This window comes from Mytilus trossulus, chromosome 11, assembly GCF_036588685.1.
Source record: "Mytilus trossulus isolate FHL-02 chromosome 11, PNRI_Mtr1.1.1.hap1, whole genome shotgun sequence".
Lineage (NCBI taxonomy): Eukaryota > Metazoa > Mollusca > Bivalvia > Mytilida > Mytilidae > Mytilus > Mytilus trossulus.
The window spans coordinates 41,979,585-41,997,571 of record NC_086383.1 but is presented as its reverse complement, the minus strand read 5'-3'; the positions used below and the strand labels follow the sequence as shown (position 1 = coordinate 41,997,571).

Below are 17,987 nucleotides of genomic sequence, written 5' to 3'. Positions count from 1 at the left end.
TGCCACTACCGTACAATAATTATAAACACAATACACAACTTTTACTTGTTGTGTACAAAATGAGTAAAAATAACAAACATGTACACTCATGATTATAGGTTCAAAAGAAAAAGCAAACATGCATACTCATGTTTATAGGTTTAAAAGGATTAAGGTACAGAAGATGGCATGATAAGGGCACTTGTTGGCCCCTTAATAACAAAATCAAAAAGTATTATCAATTTATAAATAAACAAAACCATCCATCAGATATTTACATGGCTTACATACATTGCAGTAGATGAATATTTTAATTTTGGATGTAATACGTCTTCTGATTGGCTGAAAGTAATTTGTATGACAGATTGAAATCAGGCTTTAAACTTCTGGTACTTAATATGCAAAAAATGCTATTAACTTTCTAAGGTAAGCTTATTGTGAAAAGCACTATAACAACTTATTTTTGCAGATACTTTATTTCATGTTATCCTCTTTCTTTTGAAATTATCAGAAATTTAATTTATTTTGCAATGCATTTATTTATTGCTGCATTTATATACAATAAGATTAAAGTTTTGCATTTTCACAACAAAATATTTGCGCTATTTTTTGGGGGGCTGTTTCTGAAAGTAATGTTGATTGGATTTTCCTATGGTCAAAATAGTTAACCTTTACATGTAATTATCTCTGTAATTAGTGGACCAAATTGCCTCAGGTTTTTGCATTCTTGATCAATTATTTTAGACCTTTTAGATGAGAATTACTTGTTATGAGTGTTTTAGTACCTGTTTAAAAGTATATTAATTCATTTATTCAAAAACATCAGATATCTATTTTTAGAAAATCTTTAATTCCAATAAGCAGTAGCGAATCCAGGGGGAGGGTTCTGGGGGTCAGAACCCCCCCCTTTTTTGGACGATCAATGCATTTGAATGGCGACATATAGTTGGAACACCCCTTTTTAAAATGGCTGGATCCGCGCCTGATAAGCATGATAATAACAGACCAAAATGTGCATATAGCTTTTGTTTACTACATATCATTCATTTTTACATTTAAACTGTGATATTCATTCTTACAATTAATACAACATTCAATCAAATTCATAATATGGTATGATTAGCAGTGATACATAAATATTTAAATTCCATAATAAAAACATAATATGTGGTTTATGAATATTCATAACCTACAATGCAAATGTTTATGCATATATAAAAAGAGTTGAGAACAAATACAAGTCTGTGTAAACAATAATGCAAATCAGTTAACAGAAACAAATCAGCACTCAACTTTGTTATAAATAGCACTTCTTTCACCAATAGAAACAAAAATAACTTTCCTCTCATACATGCAACAAGTAAAAAGATTAAAGTTACTGTAAATCAACCTATTTTCGCAAAAGAATTATTTTCATGATTTTTGCGAGTAGAAAAATAACACCAATGTAAATTATCAGGAAAATGTAATCCTTATTCAACTACTTCAGGTTAATTTTCAAAGCGCAAAATTAAAGCGCTGTGAAAAGGAATAGGAAGGGTTTTATGTGAAATAAAGTATCCGCAAAAATAAGTTTGGTTCCAGGATAGAAATCTGTGATACTCAAAAGGAAATGATATGATACGGTCACTTTTATTTTCCGCCGCTTTTAAAAGACTTGCTCAGAATATTTTGCTTCAAGATGTGTAATTTTCATACATGCAAAGGTGTTTAAAATGTCTTTTTAGCTTCTACTATCATTTTAAATATAGAGATGTGGTATGTTGCTAATGATCAAATGATAAGAATATGAACAACAACAGGATACTTTAGGACTTCAACAATGAACAAAGACAAAAATGTAAACAACTATCATACACAGCAGAAACTAGCATTTTAATACTTAAAAAAATCATTTAAAATTAAAAAGATCAAAATAAATTTACTTAAAAATGCAATTATCTCTTTTTGTGAGTAGGAAGGCATGACAAATTAAGGCTTCTCCAAATTCCTTCACACACAAACAAAATGGAAAATTGATGAACTTTTTCCCGACATTTCAAACTTTCCCATATCATGTTTATCATATATATTTGAGGTTTGTTTTTCAGGTTTTTGAATGCACAAGTTACAAAATCACAAATACATTTCCCTTGTCACGATATAGGTCTCTTCTTGATGTTGTGGTATTAAACAAATGCCATGAAACAATATATCAAAATATAATCTTGACATTGTTTATAATAAGGTGAGTATGAAAAATTCTGACATTGTACATTATAATTTAATAGTTAAGGGGGCTCGCAGGTCTAAATCATTTTTTTTTCCTAATATATATATACGATTTCTCTTTTTTTTTTCATAAATGAACTTTATCATATACTTAATAGAAAAATGAAGAAAAAATGGGGTTAACGTTCATTTTAGCTCACAATCTGCCTCCAAAAGAAGCAAACATTTTTGTAAATGTCCTTTTTTTCTGTTGAACTAATAGGAGTAATAAAAGTAATAGCGAAATAAAAAAAGAATTTAATTACAGAAATCACTAAAATTTTACAATTATTTAGTTTATGTGATGTATATAAAGCTTATTTGAAAACAATAATAAAAAATATAGGTCACCGATGAGTTAATGAAGATATTTCAAATTTAATGCCAAAAAAATGGCATTTTTGCACCAAAGGGAGATAGTTTGGAGCTTTTTAATAATAAAAACATTTTCAAAGTCATCTGGGGGCAAACCGAATTGATTTTTTTGGATGATTTTTGTATCATATCATATTTGTAATAACTAATAGTGTAATAAATAAATTTTGTAATGAGAAAACAAATTTTAATTTTTTGCTGAAATTTTTGTACCCGCGAGCCTCCTTAAGACTTTCTAAAAAATTGCACCTCAAAACTAAGTTAAAGTGGTGTTATCAACTTTCCACAATACATATAACATCCTGTTTGTGTTATCTCTCTCTGCAAATATCAGGAGTCTGTTTCACAATAAAACTTAGGGCTAAGATTGATTTTAAGTATACTGAATTGATAATGACTAAGGATCACTCTTAATCTTAAGATTTTTTATGAAAACGCCTCCTGTTGAGCATGTTGAGGTGTCTTGTCATTGAAATAAAATCCTACACACTTATATACATTGTCATTTAATGATTCCATTTGGCTGCTGGGTAAATTCACCTGAAGATATTAATTGTCCTCTCTGTCTCACCTCAAATACCTCCTGTATAGCTTGTCTGAAGCATAGGAAATTGTAGTCTATCACACCTGCAAAAACAAGTTTAAAGGTTAAGGGCTATTCCATTTAAATGTATGTGGAAGGGTAGAAAGGGAAGTTTAATTATTGAATGTGGTTCATGGGTCATTTTCAGTATAAGACTAGTACCATTATGCACAATTATCTAAAAAATGGTACCTCTTGAACATGCATGAAATATTTGCCACTGGACGTTAAGCAACTAACAATCAATCAATCTAAAAATAGTTTTTGATTGTAGAGATGTTTTGAAAGTCCTTTCCTACCCTCCCATAAACATTTAATGGAAAAGCCCTAATTATAAAAAAAAATGGCCAACAAATTGTGAAAAGATTACAACCCAATGTTTCTTAATCCCAATTAACTTAACTTAATTAATTGTACAATAAAATAATCATATTGTCAAATCTTTATTTAGGAATATCCCTGTTAATGACTATGATTGCTAAACACCTTGTTTTGGTGCACACTTGTAAAAAAATAGTTCCCCCAATTCATTAAATTAATACAACAATAAAGCAGGGTTATCTCCCATTTCAGTTTCAATTTCTGTTTTTACATCTTTTTTTTTAAGTTATTACAGCAAATACTGTGAGCTAGCCAATCTTACTTGATCATTAAAACATGATCTATATGAAACAAATGAATACAAATATTTTATTAAAAGCAGTATTCTTTACAAGTGCTGAAAGGGACATACATGTAATTGGAATAAAAAGGCTCCTTCTTTTGAAGAGCAGAATTATAACATTGAAAAATAAATTTTGAATGAGGCATAATAAACATGTAACAACATTGTTGTCCCATTGGCATTCAAACCACATCTCTTTTTTTTTAATTTTTAAAATAAGGAAATTGTTCATAATTTGGATAATAAATAATGAACTGTCTCCCTTTAAACTCAAATTTACTGCAGTACCAATACATTGATTGATTGTTGGTTGCTTAACATCCAGTGGCAAATATTTCATGCATATTCAAGACGATAGGTAGTGTGTGTTCTAAATTTTCATGGGGAAAACATCACATCAAATCTTTGTTTTTTTTAAAACTAAGGACTAATGCCCTTTAAACACATAACAAAGGTTTCAGGAAAATGATGTTTATTGTTTGTTGATGTGGCTGAAAAGTGTTTCATGTGTTTATATAGTTTAGACTATTGGTTTTCACGTTTGAACGGTTTTACACTAGTCATTGTTGGGTCAATTTATAGCTTGCTGTTTAGTGTGTGCCAAAGCTCTGTGTTGAAGACCATACCTTCACCTATTATTGTTTACTTTTATAAATATTGTGACTTGAATGGAGAGTTGTCTCATTGGCACTCATCATGCTCTGATAGTGATATTGTTTGCCTTAAATTAATGGAGAATAAAGGCTTTTTCCCCTGGAGGAGAATCCCAATTTTAAAAATAAATGGCTTAAAATTATTCCCAAAAAGACAACTTTTTTCCCTAACACTGCAGTTTCAGTAGTGATTGTGCATAAATTTGAACTAAAAAACACTAATTTATACGTTTTTCATGCCTAAAATTATTATATGTGCAGATCATTGAGGGTCTATTTATGTATCATCACTGACAAAAGGGGTCTTATTTCAAAGCAGGGTTTGACTTTTGAAATGGGGTCTGAAAATTGAAGTTTCAGTCAAATTCATGGTTTATTCTAAAATTCCCAATTTGATGAAAATTAAGCATATTTTCCCAATGAAAAAGGGTAGAGGTAGTTTTGAAAAAAGCCAACAATATCACTGACTGCTCATACCACATCTTCTAAATCTATTAAATAACCACTCACCTTGTTTATCAAAACTATCTTCCCGTAAAATACAAACTAACGCTAAATATCTGTTGACTTCACGTAGATATAAAATTGTACCATTATTTAATTTTATTGTTGATGCTGATTGACTATCAAAGGCTCCATCTTCTTTTGTCCTAAAATAAGACAGAAATTCAAAACTTAACATTTCTGAATTACTTACAACTCCCGTTAGCCCCATGTGTCGCATAGGGTGCAAATGGTCATTTCCAAATTACTAGAACCAAATGCTCTACATTTGACAAAATCTTCAGCTGTTTATGTTTTTAATAAATGTGTTGTTAATCCTCAACAAAAATATGTAATGATCCTTACAGAGATTTTTGAGTGGATATTTAAATAGACTGATTTACCTATCCCATTTCAGCATACTGCCATGTTGGTTATATCAAAATAAATTGGAAAAAAATCTGTATTCATATACATATTCATTAACAGAAATGGAAATAAGTTATATTTTCATTGTCTTAAGCTATAGTATTGAAAGTTAAAATGCAGAAATGTTTGAAATACATTTAATGACCCCCCTCTCTTTTAGCATGTAGTGCAGTATCTTAATCTGTTTACACTTCAATCTGTGTACACATTATTGCGCCTGTCCCAAGTCAGGAGCCTCTGGTCTTTGTTAGTCTTGAATTATTTTAATTTTAGTTTCTTGTGTACAATTTGGAAATTAGTATAGCGTTCATTATCATTGAACTAGTATATATTTGTTTAGGGGACAGCTGAAGGATGCCTCCGGGTGTGGGAATTTCTCGTTACATTGAAAACCTGTTGGTGACCTTCTGCTGTTGTTTTTTCTATGGTCCGGTTGTTGTCTCTTTGATACATTCCCCATTTCCATTCTCAATTTTACATATATATTTATGTTTTTCAAGTAAATATTTTATTATTTTGTGCAAATCACTCACAAAATTTGCAATGTAAAGAATGTATTTATAAAGCATCCATAATTAATCTCTAGGCAACAGACGCTCAGACAGAAAAACATGATGCCCATAGGTAGGGCATAAAAAAATCACAAAAAAATCTGTATTTACTGGACTCTTGTGGAATAGAGGAATATAATGAATTCAGTAATTATATATACATATATAGTGAATATTTTCATTAAGCATATATATCTTTTAAAAAAAAATATAAGCAACTAGAGGCTCTAAAGAGCCTGTGTCGCTCACCTTGGTATATGTGAATATTCAACAAAGGAAACAGATGGATTCGTGACAAAATTGTGTTTTGGTGATGGTGATGTGCTTGTAGATCTAACTTTACTGAACATTCTTGCTGCGTACATATATCACCATCTATAATGATTGGCCCAGTAGTTTCAGTTGAAAGTGTTAGTAAAAATTTACAAATTTTATGAAAATTGTTAAAAATTGACTATCGATTTGTCTGAAATTTTCAGGGCAGATAGATCTTGACATGATAAACAATTTAACCCCATGCCAGTTTTGCTCTTAATGCTTTTGTTTTTGAGTTATAAGCCAAAAACTGCATTTTACCCCATGTTCTATTTTTAGCCATGGTCGCCATCTTGGTTGGTTTGACGGGTCAACGGACACAATTTTTAAACTAGATACCCCAATGATGATTGTGGCCATGTTTGGTTAAATTTGGCCCAGTAGTTTCAGAGGAGAAGATTTTTGTAAAAGATTAATCAGATTTACGAAAAATGGTTAAAAATTGACTATAAAGGGCAATAACTCCTAAAGGGGTCATTTGACCATTTCGGTCATGTTGACTTATTTGTAAATCTTATTTTGCTGAACATTATTGCTGTTTACAGTTTATTTCTATCTATAATATTATTCAAGATAATAACCAAAAACAGCAAAATTTCCTTAAAATTACCAATTTAGGGGTAGCAACCCAACAACAGGTTGTTCGATTCATCTGAAATTTTCAGAGCAGATAGATCTTGACCTTATAAACAATTTTACCCCATGTCAGAATTGCTCTAAATGCTTTGGTTTTTGAGTTATAAGCCAAAAACTGCATTTTACCCCTATGTTCTATTTTTAGCCATGGCGGCCATCTTGGTTGATTGACCGGGTCACCGGACACAATTTTTAAACTAGATACCCCAATGATGATTGTGGCCAAGTTTGGTTTAATTTGGCCCAGTAGTTTCAGAGGAGAAGATTTTTGTAAAAGTTAACGCCGGACGACGACGGACGACGACGGACGACGCCGGACGCCGGACGCAAAGTGATGAGAAAAGCTCACTTGGCCCTTCGGGCCAGGTGAGCTAAAAAAGAATTGATGAAATAATACTCTTTATAAAATGGATGAAAAAGGAAAAATAATATAACATATCATATAATATAATAAGCATGTTATTTTATTGCATATTCATGCAAAAAGATAGATTCAATTACAGAACATATACTTTTCATGTACACTGAGAAACATTTGGCAATACATTATTGTTAAACCTTTTTTTTTTAAGTTGTTTAATGTCGAAGATGATAAACTCATGCCAAGGAAAACATTTAATGAGAATCAAAATGGGTAAAAATTGTCACATTATGTTTATTTCTACTTATAATTTGAACAGCATCGTGGTTCTAAACTACACTCCTTCTTCTAAGTAAATTACAATTCTAACATTTTTCTAAAAAAAAATATGACGTGTACAAACGTAACTCAAGTTGGTTTGTTTTTTAGTTCATTTATTAAGTGAAAAAGAGGTAGTGTATATTTTATTCCAAAACTATTTTATATTATTTTTTCATGTTTAGAAACTTATTCAGTTTCAGTTACTAAGACATTATAAAACTACGTGAGCCCTTACATAATTCTGCACAAATTCATCCAACCAGAACAAAATTTAAAATTGATTTATAACTTGTCATGATTAAACAATGCAATCTTATTTCCCCATCGACTTAGTCTGTTGGGGACTTGTGAACATTTGTTTCAAAATAATTTCAAAATGATATGTACTGAATAGCAGGTTATTTTCGTGAGTGTAAAATTTTGTATACAAAATATTTTGGCGGGTATTATCTTTTAGCAATACCTATGCATGTATACTTTTAAATTGGTGAAATTTATTTAGACGATTTTGTTCTAACCGCCAAATATACGAAAATTTACACCCTACTAAAATAACCCGTTATACAGTATATCATATGAAACTATTAAGCTTTGCACCCTGATATCAAGCAATAAGCCTTTTTATTTTTTAGAATACAATAAAATCTTTTTATTTGTAAGGGTATAATGAAGAATGTACATAATGCATGAGCATATCATGATAGAAAATGACCCCATATATTGAAAGGAAGGGTGCCATAAGTCCCAGAAAATACAATTACGCTGTTGAATCCTGCCGTGATAGTATACCACAACTGCCTTTGCTGTGGTCCTTCCTTTGAATACAAAATAAAAGCTTGTGGCTCAATCATTCTTTTCAAAATATAAAATTCCAAGAATGGAACAAAGAGAAAATATCTTTTATCTTTTAAGCTCTTACAAGGTTGATAATAGCAAACCTTGGTTTATCAAGAAAAAAATAATTTTGAAAGAACAAAAAAAGGAAATTTTTAACCTTGAAATTGACTTTTAACAAAGCTTATGATTAATTAAAATTTTCTAAATTTTTTCTAATCCTTGTTTCCGTAATCAGATGCTGTTTTATGAGTAGGGGAGATTATTCCTTAGCTCAACCTCTAACCTGGTGGACCAGGGTTATTTGTTTATGGTTTTCCTTCCAATAGATAGATGCCTTCCTTGGCTTACAAGTCTGATCTACCCGTTGATTTTGTTGTTAGTCTAGAGTTTTCTTCTCTTAGGAAAGTTGCTGTAACCAGGCTGCGACCCTTTCCTGGCCAACTATTTTACCCATAGTTGGGGCAAGGTTAATGAGTACTAGGGCATGTCCACATACCAATAATTAATGATTAATTAGTTATTCAAAAATGCAAGCTCTTGCATTTCGAATGAATTTGGTATACTTAGATATCAATTCATTATGACAACATTGTGGAATGATTAAAACTGTGTACATCTTACTTCTTGTGTGAACCTGAACATGGTGCTTTGTAAATTCGAGACCTTTGGTATTAGTTTTAACGCCCTCAAGTTTTTAGTGAATGTATTTTAACAAAATTTCAAACAATGCTCTTGCAATTATTTAACCTACCCATAAATATATGACACATCATTAACAACGTCAATCATATCACAGCAAAGTTCATAGGACTGCATATCTACCGGGGAAATATCTGTGGCGATATAGATTTTACTGACAACGTCAAACAAAAAGGCCTTTTCTATACCAGAATGCTAAAAATACAAAATATTACAAATATCTGTGGCAATTAGATTTTACTGACTACATGAACAACATAAAGCAATAAAGACTTTTTTTATACCAGAATGCTAAAAATACAAAACAGCAAATATATGTTAAATTATATTATATCTTATTTAATAGAATAATATATTAATTATAAACTGTTATCATAGAGTTATGTCTCATTTTTTTGTAATTTTGCTGCTGCAAATATTGAAATTAAAATATCAACATTTTAACATGTAAGTTTTGATAATATTCAAAATCAAAGAACCATGACTGAAAGTACTTGGTCTAAAAATCTCAATGGAAAAGAGAAATGCCAATGCTTATTATACAACCGCATACTAAAATCGGATGTTACACCAAGCCGACCACTCCATTATGTGATAAATTTTGTCTTTTCTGCAATGACAATTTTACCATGAGACAGAACAACATTTTTTAATAGACTGTAATTTTTATTCAGATATAAGAGAAGAACTTTTTAATGCTTTTAACTCTGATGAAAATTTTTATTTTATTTTGAAATGCTAATTTTAAGGAAAGTATACACAAATGCCCTTCCTGTTCAGGAGTACTTACTGTTGTGAGTATATTTAGGAGATTTTCTAACACTGAGAGCTGTGGTATTAACTTTTGTACAACTTTACTAAAGGCTTCAAATATTGAGTGGTCATATATACTGGTAAGGTAAAAACTGAAATATACAAACATTGAATGGTCATACAATATATACTGGTTAGGTAAAAATTGAAATCATCAAACATTGTATCTATATTTGTACAATTTGAATGAAGAATACACATTTATAATGTTAATACACAACCAGATATATGTTACGGAAATTCATGAAAAATAATGGTTGGTTGACAATTTTCAGTTATCAAATGTCTGTTAATTCTCTATGTGTTCATTGATGTTTTGAATCTATTGCTGGTCAAGAATTCATCTATGATGAGCAGCCAAGCTTTTCCTATCTGAAGTCGAGAAACTTGTCATTTGAAAATTTTAGTTATACCTTAATAATTTAATTTTGGATGTAACGCATCTTCTGATTGGGTGAAGTTATTTTGTTATCAGCCCATAGACATAATTTAGTCATGTGACCGTGACGTCATCAGCATTTTTTCGTGGTTTTCTAAGGTTTAAAATGGAATTTAGAATTAAATTATAAGAAATGACTGTAATATTTTTTCTGTCTATTCGAAACAACATAAAAAATGTGGTGCACACTGTTAAATAACCCGCTACGCACGTTATTCGGGGTGCACTAAATTTTTTATGTTATTTCTTCATAGACAGAAAAAATATTAGTCATTCCTTAAATGATACATGTATATGTATTTTAGATTAATTGTGAGTTGATATTCTAAGCTCTTCAGTAAATTGATGTAGATAATTTTTTTTTTTGTATCTTTGTGTTGCTTTCCCATTGACATATTTCACCATATCTCTTTTTATTCATATGTAACAAAATTTACTTTTTTATTTAATTTTTTAAAGTTTTGTTTGAGACGCTGATGAAGTCATGAAATAAAATATCCAGCGTCTCTTTTCACAAATATATAGATATAGGAAGATGTGGTGTGAGTGACAATGAGACAACTCTTCGTCCAAATAATAATTTTAAAAAAGTAAACCATTATAGGTCAATGTACGGCCTTCAACACAGAGCCTTCGCTCACACCGAACAACAAGCTATAAAGGGCCCCAAAATTACTAGTGTAAAACCATTCAATAAAGTGCCCCAAAATTACTAGTGTAAAACCATTCAAACAGGAAAACCAATGGAATAATTTCGGAATATCTTACAATCTATTTCAAGCATAAAATTTTTTGTGAAAAGAGTTGCAGGATAATTATTTTATTGATATCAAACAAAATAAATATCTACTCTTACAATACCTTAATCTAAGATTTTCTAATCCTTCATCTGTTAAGTTATCAGATGCCCGTTGGTGTATATCACGTTGTGCTTCTATTTTGTGGTCATCTGATAAACCATCAACTTTATGAATGAACACTTCAAATTTAATATCAGGATTTATTTTAAAGGCTTTGGCTACTGTGGTATGAAGTTTTGTCAATGCATTCATATATTCATCCTACAAAATAAAATGACAAAATAAAGTACAAAATGATTTTTTACTTATACCTTACATATATACAAGATGTAGTCCATAAATATTTTTTCATGGAAGCTCATAAAATGCTAAGTAAGCTCTCAACCCTGCTACGTATTTTGCTGTGTGCTTCTTTATTCTACATTGGTAAAAGGGGGGGGGGGGGGTTGAGATCTCACAAAACATGTTTAATCACACTGCATTTTTGCACCTGTATCAAGCAGGAGCCTCCGGTCTTTGCTAGTCTAGTTTGGTTTTTAATTTTATTTTAGTTATATGTATTGAGTCTGTTTTCCTTGAACTAGTACATATTTTTATCAAGGGGCCGGCTGTGGCTTACCCCTTGGTGTCAGATTTTCTTGCTGCGTTGAAAACCCATTGAAATAGGACTTTCAATTCAATTCAATTCAATATTTTATTGGATAGAGCCCAATAGAGGGGTGATCCAAATACTGACAATTATAATATTAAAACAAACATATAAATGAAATAAAGATGCATGTAACAAGTCATAGGCCAATTCTATGTATACCAATACATTATAAACTGATATTGATACCATAAACTTATACATCAGTATTATTCTAGATTTTCATAAATTTACTTAAAACACACAATATAAGATATATATATATGTATATGCACGAACTACTGTAAAAGATTAATATCTGATGAAACGGTATGGTGGTCTCTCAAATCTTTAAATTATTTAAATTTACTATTCTGAGAGATTGTCATAAAATGAAGTCCTTCTAAGGCTAATAATCTTTCAAAGACATTGCATAACACCTAGTATATGTATCTGCGGATCCCGGGGGGTTATGGGCCCTCTTTTTGTGGCCGATCAATGCATTTGAATGGGGACATATAGTTGGAACACCCCCCCTTTGTCCTGGGTTGGGACCCCCCAACCCTTTTTAAAATGGCTGGATCCGCCCCTGATATGTATATTAATAACTTACTTGCGCATCAATTACAAAAATAATTGCCCCACATCCACCAAATATATTTTCTGGATCAAAATTAGCATCCATTGGATTAAATTGTCCTGGTAAATCCCAGATTTGAAACTGTACAAAGGAACTGTTGGAAATATCTGTAAATAAAAAACGCACACAGAATTATGGTTTATTAAATATTACCTAAAAAATGAAAAGTGGTCAAATACATTTTTAGTGAAAAGATTAATAATTTCAAATCAAAAACAATTGTTCCTGAAATGTCCATTAAATATCCAGTACAATAATGTTTTTTTGAATTGTTGTTTTAAATATGTCACTCAGAGAAACTAATAAACGATGAATGCTTTTCAAAATAGACACATTTTTGTAAGCTTTCATTTGAAGCTGATATAACCTTTGGTGAGTAACCGACTGGTGTATACCATGAAAGACTGCAGAAAACTTCATTTAAATCCAGACTGTTATCAGTAACTGTATATATATATGTAAAACTACATTTGATTCAATCAGTATCATTAATTTATTTGGGGGTAGATTACATTATTGATGTGATGCTATAATTTAATTTCCCTGTTTACATGGTTTACTGGCTTGTATGCTTTATAAATTTTGGGGAGAAACACTGATTTTTTTTTATTATTTTGACACAAATTTAACTTTAGCCATTGAACTTTCATGTTTCTGTTAAGTACCGGTAGTTAATTTACAGATGCTTTATATCCCTTCAAACTTTAAAGAAGGTATCTAAATATGTCTGGAGCTCGTAATTGAGTGGTTGGAAGAGCCAGAGCCATTTTGCCGTGAATTCTTTTATTCGATAAGATAGGTAAATCATGTTTTAAATAGCCAAATAGATGCTAATTATAGTACATGATCATATGTCACATTATTTATTTTTATACCTTGAACAGGTATTCCTACCTAAAACAAGGCCAATACTATTGACTTTTTTATATTGCATTTGTTTAATTGTTAAACCCCTTTATGCGCATAAGGTACTTATCACGTAACTTGTCAACAAGTCAAATAATATCGAACAAATTCAAATGGGATGCTGTTTTTCTCATTTTGAATATATGTATGTGTCTTTTAATGTTTTATTGTCTATAAGATGCTATACAATAATATAATAGTTCAACCGGTGAGCATCCTACATCAGTTGGTCATATAACACCTTGTGTTACTAAAACATGTTATATGGCCTTTTATTGCATTTTAACAAATCGGCCCTTGGTTGTGATACAGATGCAATAGCTTCTTGACGCTTTACCTACAATCACGATTTGTAGTGTAGTTAATTTGTTCTGTGGTGTTGTTTTATTTTCTGATGACTTTTGTACCAGTGCAGGGACGTTGGGAAAAATGTCATTACTATAGTATCTACATGTACACAGACTGACAGTTCGTGAATTTGTGACAAAACTGCTTTAACTGCATTTGTTACACATAATACTATATTCAAAAAAGGTTTCGAATATTGTTTGTGTTGTTTTAAAACTTGTATGCAATGGCCTCATTTTAAGTTATGTATATATTACACATGCAGCATTTGGGCTTCGTTGCTATATAATCAAATATCGTGTTATTGGTTATGTACAGGCATCAGTTTGACGGCAGTTGTTTCTTGCATAAATGTAATAAATGTAAACATTGAATAGAAAGTAAGTCAAGAGTATGAACAGTCAATACGTGATACATTTTTTTTTCTTTACTAAAATGATATACTAGTATACTATAAAGTCAAAATGAACCAGAATGACTCTATGAATTAAGCCAACATCCGAAAAAACATGATAGAAACATTAAAATTTAATAAACAACACCAAAAAAGGCAAAAAGTCTCAGCGAGATTCGAACCTTATCTTCAAAACAGTCCTTGATTAGTAGTTCTATGCTCTACTGATGAAGCCACAGCGATGCTTGGTGATTCTGTCTTATTTAGAAGCTATATCAGTACAATTTAGCGATGTTACATTTTTTTTTATAAAAAAGTTGTTTTTTATGTAATAAGGACACACCAAACCAATATCAATTTTGAGGGATTAAATAGTATAAATTACAACAGTCACAAAAAACATAACTTTTTTTTGGTTTGAAATGTCCTTCTGGGGGGATTCCCTGTTTTTCACACCTAAAATCACCATAAATTCCGAATATTGGACTTTCATCCTTTTTGAGGGTTAAATCAACTATTTATCACACCGATCACAATATATGTTAATCGAGGTATTGATCAAAAAGCATTTTTATTTTTTGTTTTTAAAGTAAATTTTATTCTGTCGGCACTTTTTGAAATTGGCCCTTCTGTGAAAAAAAATCACGACAAATAGGCCCTACCTCTTTATTGCTGATTACACATGGATTATTCTTTTTTAATAAATGTATTTTACACATAATGATGTCATTAGTTTTCTCGTTTGAATTATTTTACAGTTGTCATGTTGGGGCTTTTTAAAGCTTGCTATGCTGTATAGACACCTTTCGAGTTCGATACATTTCCGTCAAAAACTTCTGTTTCACTTGTGCGTTTAGGTGAGTTGTGACTTCCTTTTCAATGTTGAGTGAGTGGTTGAAATACTATACAGCTATATTGTTCAAATTATTTGGCAAATTAAATTCTAATAATTGACAATCTGTACCGCTGTCATAAGGGAATTGTGATTAAGTACCTACTGAACAACCTTTAGTTTTAGTTTATCCTCCACAATGACGATCACTAAGACGCTTGATGAACGTTTATAGTGCAGGGATACAGGAGAGCCCCTCTTTTTGGTAAATGACATCACAAAGGCGCATATAATTGACAAGTTTTTTCCAGTGACGGATGAATTTGAAAGTGGTCTATTGGTTTTGCTCATTGTTGAAAGTTTTTTCATTGCTCACCTTCTACATGATTTAATCTCTGTTGGAAAGATAAATTGTCTCATTGTCATTGGCAATTATACCATATCTTCTTATTTTTATATTTCTAAATATCCTTATAATGATTATTGTTTGTATTGGTATGTCCTCCGTATCTGGGTTTTATTTATCTCTTTTTCATGTACATGATGTATACATATATTATCTTTATGATACATATCTTAAAATCATACCTTCTTTTACTATTTTATTTGTACTTTCCAGGAATAATGTTTCATTTGGTGAAACTTTGTGAAAGACAACTTTCTGTATAGATGATTTACCACTTCTGAAAACAGAAAAACGCATCATATAATTTTAATACAAGAAAATGTATATGAAATCTATAACTAGACAGTCATTTAAAAGTTCATACACATTGATACATGTGCTTTGTAATTCTCACCACTTGATTAAAAAAGAATATGGTGGATACAATAATATACCTGAGGTTTTTAAGTTTAAGGTGGTACCCAACACTTTCACTAAAATTGATTTGGCTTGTTTAATTTTCATAAAATTTTGGCAAAGTATTTACCTTAACCCTTAAACATGTTGAACAAAAATATAAAAAAATCAAAAAATTTTAACCAAACCGTTTTGTCAAAAAAAATACACTGGTTATATAGCAATTTGACAAACACCAATTTTGATCATTGAGAAGCTTGATATTCCTTGTACTATACAACGTAATTAAAACATTTAGCTGACTCCCTGTAGTGTAAGGTACCACCTTAAATCCCCTAAATGATCAATACTTTTGTTGTTATTATTATCACAACTTTCAGCACACTTTTCTATATCAATGGTGGATAGTTTTTCTTGGTGGAGGAAGCCAGAGTATGGAGCCTTAACAATGCTTACTTAAAAAAACCTTCGCAAGTCCGTAAAAAATTAGTTTGATTCTTTTGACATCATATGTTATCTGTAAAATTACAAATAATTTAAAAAAGCATTAGCAAAAATATTGAACTCCTCAGATAAATAAAAAAGTGCATAAAATTAACAAAAACAGATTGAAGGAAGTCTATAAAACTGGCAAAATCAAATATGAGACTATCAACCAACAAAATGAATGGAAAATTCTGACTTGTAACATACATTTTCCAAAGAAAATGATGGGTTAAACCTGCATTTACCAAAAGTGTATGGCTAGCTAATTTTCCTAAGAAAATTATTGGACCTGGTTTTATGGCTAGCTAAACCTTCTACTTATATGCTGTTACTACCTTGGTAATCCCATTAATAAAATTCTTGGTTTTTGTTCTGTAGCAACTGCTTGAATATCTGTATCATTCTCGTCTGGACCATATCCAAAACCTCGAGGAAAAGACCCCGGGTCTTCATCAGCATACGAAGACTGAAAATACACAAGTAATCATTAAATTTAATTTATGGTCCCTTTATATTGTATAGACATACATGTACTAAAATATATACATGTGTGCTTATAAAACAGCAATCCAGTTACTCAAATGACAAAAAGACGTCTACAGTTCAACATGCCATTGTACATGTCTTGTATGCAGTCTTCCATAATTATTTTTTTATCCTTGTGACAGAAATTTGTACTTCATTAAAAATAAATTTCTAAGACATACTACATGCACATGATATTCCAACTGCAACTTGTCTTTTTTTACCTAACAAGCAAATTCTTATGAATGTCACAGGTAATAATTGAAGTGAGCTGTATTGATTGACATGGACTATAGATGGACAATAGATACCTGACAAAAATTGGTAATTTAAACTGTGTGCCTTAGTGGACCATAGCAAAGGGAATCTGAAGTGGGTCTCATTGAGGTCTAAGCATGACTTGGGATTGCCAAATTTCGTAAGCGTGACACGTGAAAGTAAAGTTATTTAGCCGTGAAAATTGGAAATGAAGTCTAGCGGGACACTGGAAATTACATAAAAAATATAATTGCTTACGTAAATATAGTGTAAGCAGGATATGGGAATCTGACAAAACAGTAAGAGGGATCAAGGATCAGAACCCCCCACTCAACTGTTTGTTTATTTTATCATTTATTACCTCAAGTCCGGCAGGAACATATATAAAAGCAAATTTACAGATCTAACATTGTTGGGTTGATGTTTAGACGAGTTGTATATTAACAGTTAGATATACTGTTCCCAGAGTCGGGGAAATACTACAAACATGAGCTCTGTAGAGCTTTCTGCCGACAATAGTAACAATATCAACATGATCAACACATACAATAGTAAGACATAATAGACATTATGAACGAATACAACCTTTTGGTCCACTAAGAACTACATGTAGGTACAAATGTGCATGTTCAAATGTAAACAGAGCAAAGGATGATTTACGGGCAAGGCCAAAGGTGGTATTTCTAGCAATATCTAAAGGTAATAAAAACTCGTAAGGTATTCCGAAAAATTGTTTTTTTTGTGTCTTTCCTTATATCAAAAAATGTTCATGTTATGTTAATTATTCAAAACCCTGCGTAGAAAAATCTAAACAGTTAATTTTTTTCAGCAGCATGACACTCACCATTTTGTCAGGTCATGTGACAATGTTTGTTATAATCTCTAAAGTTTTCCAGTTACGTAATAAGTAACAAATATTGAAAATATTCTCCAAAATTATACAAATACGTTGAAAATAATAGATTTGTACTTAACTGGTT

The 17,987-nt window shown here is 30.9% G+C and overlaps 1 protein-coding gene across 3 annotated transcripts; it reads right to left on the bottom strand.

Annotated features, from left to right (window-relative positions):
• Positions 1 to 1,628: 1,628 nt before the first annotated feature.
• LOC134691135 (ras-related GTP-binding protein C-like) lies at positions 1,629 to 17,881 on the bottom strand. Of its 3 annotated transcripts, none has more exons than XM_063551414.1 (10): positions 17,852 to 17,881; positions 16,560 to 16,690; positions 15,525 to 15,619; positions 12,430 to 12,563; positions 11,250 to 11,449; positions 9,927 to 10,041; positions 9,189 to 9,331; positions 8,362 to 8,415; positions 5,015 to 5,154; positions 1,629 to 3,231 (listed from the first exon to the last, which is right to left on the bottom strand). In XM_063551414.1, exons 1-10 carry the CDS (start codon positions 17,852 to 17,854, stop codon positions 3,107 to 3,109), a joined length of 1,140 nt encoding a protein of 379 aa, XP_063407484.1. In that variant the 5' UTR covers positions 17,855 to 17,881; the 3' UTR covers positions 1,629 to 3,106. The 3 variants fall into 3 exon arrangements, with proteins under 3 accessions (XP_063407484.1, XP_063407486.1, XP_063407485.1); XM_063551416.1 differs by lacking the exon at positions 17,852 to 17,881 and adding an exon at positions 17,593 to 17,613; XM_063551415.1 differs by lacking the exon at positions 8,362 to 8,415.
• Between the last annotated feature and the right edge of the window lie 106 nt (positions 17,882 to 17,987).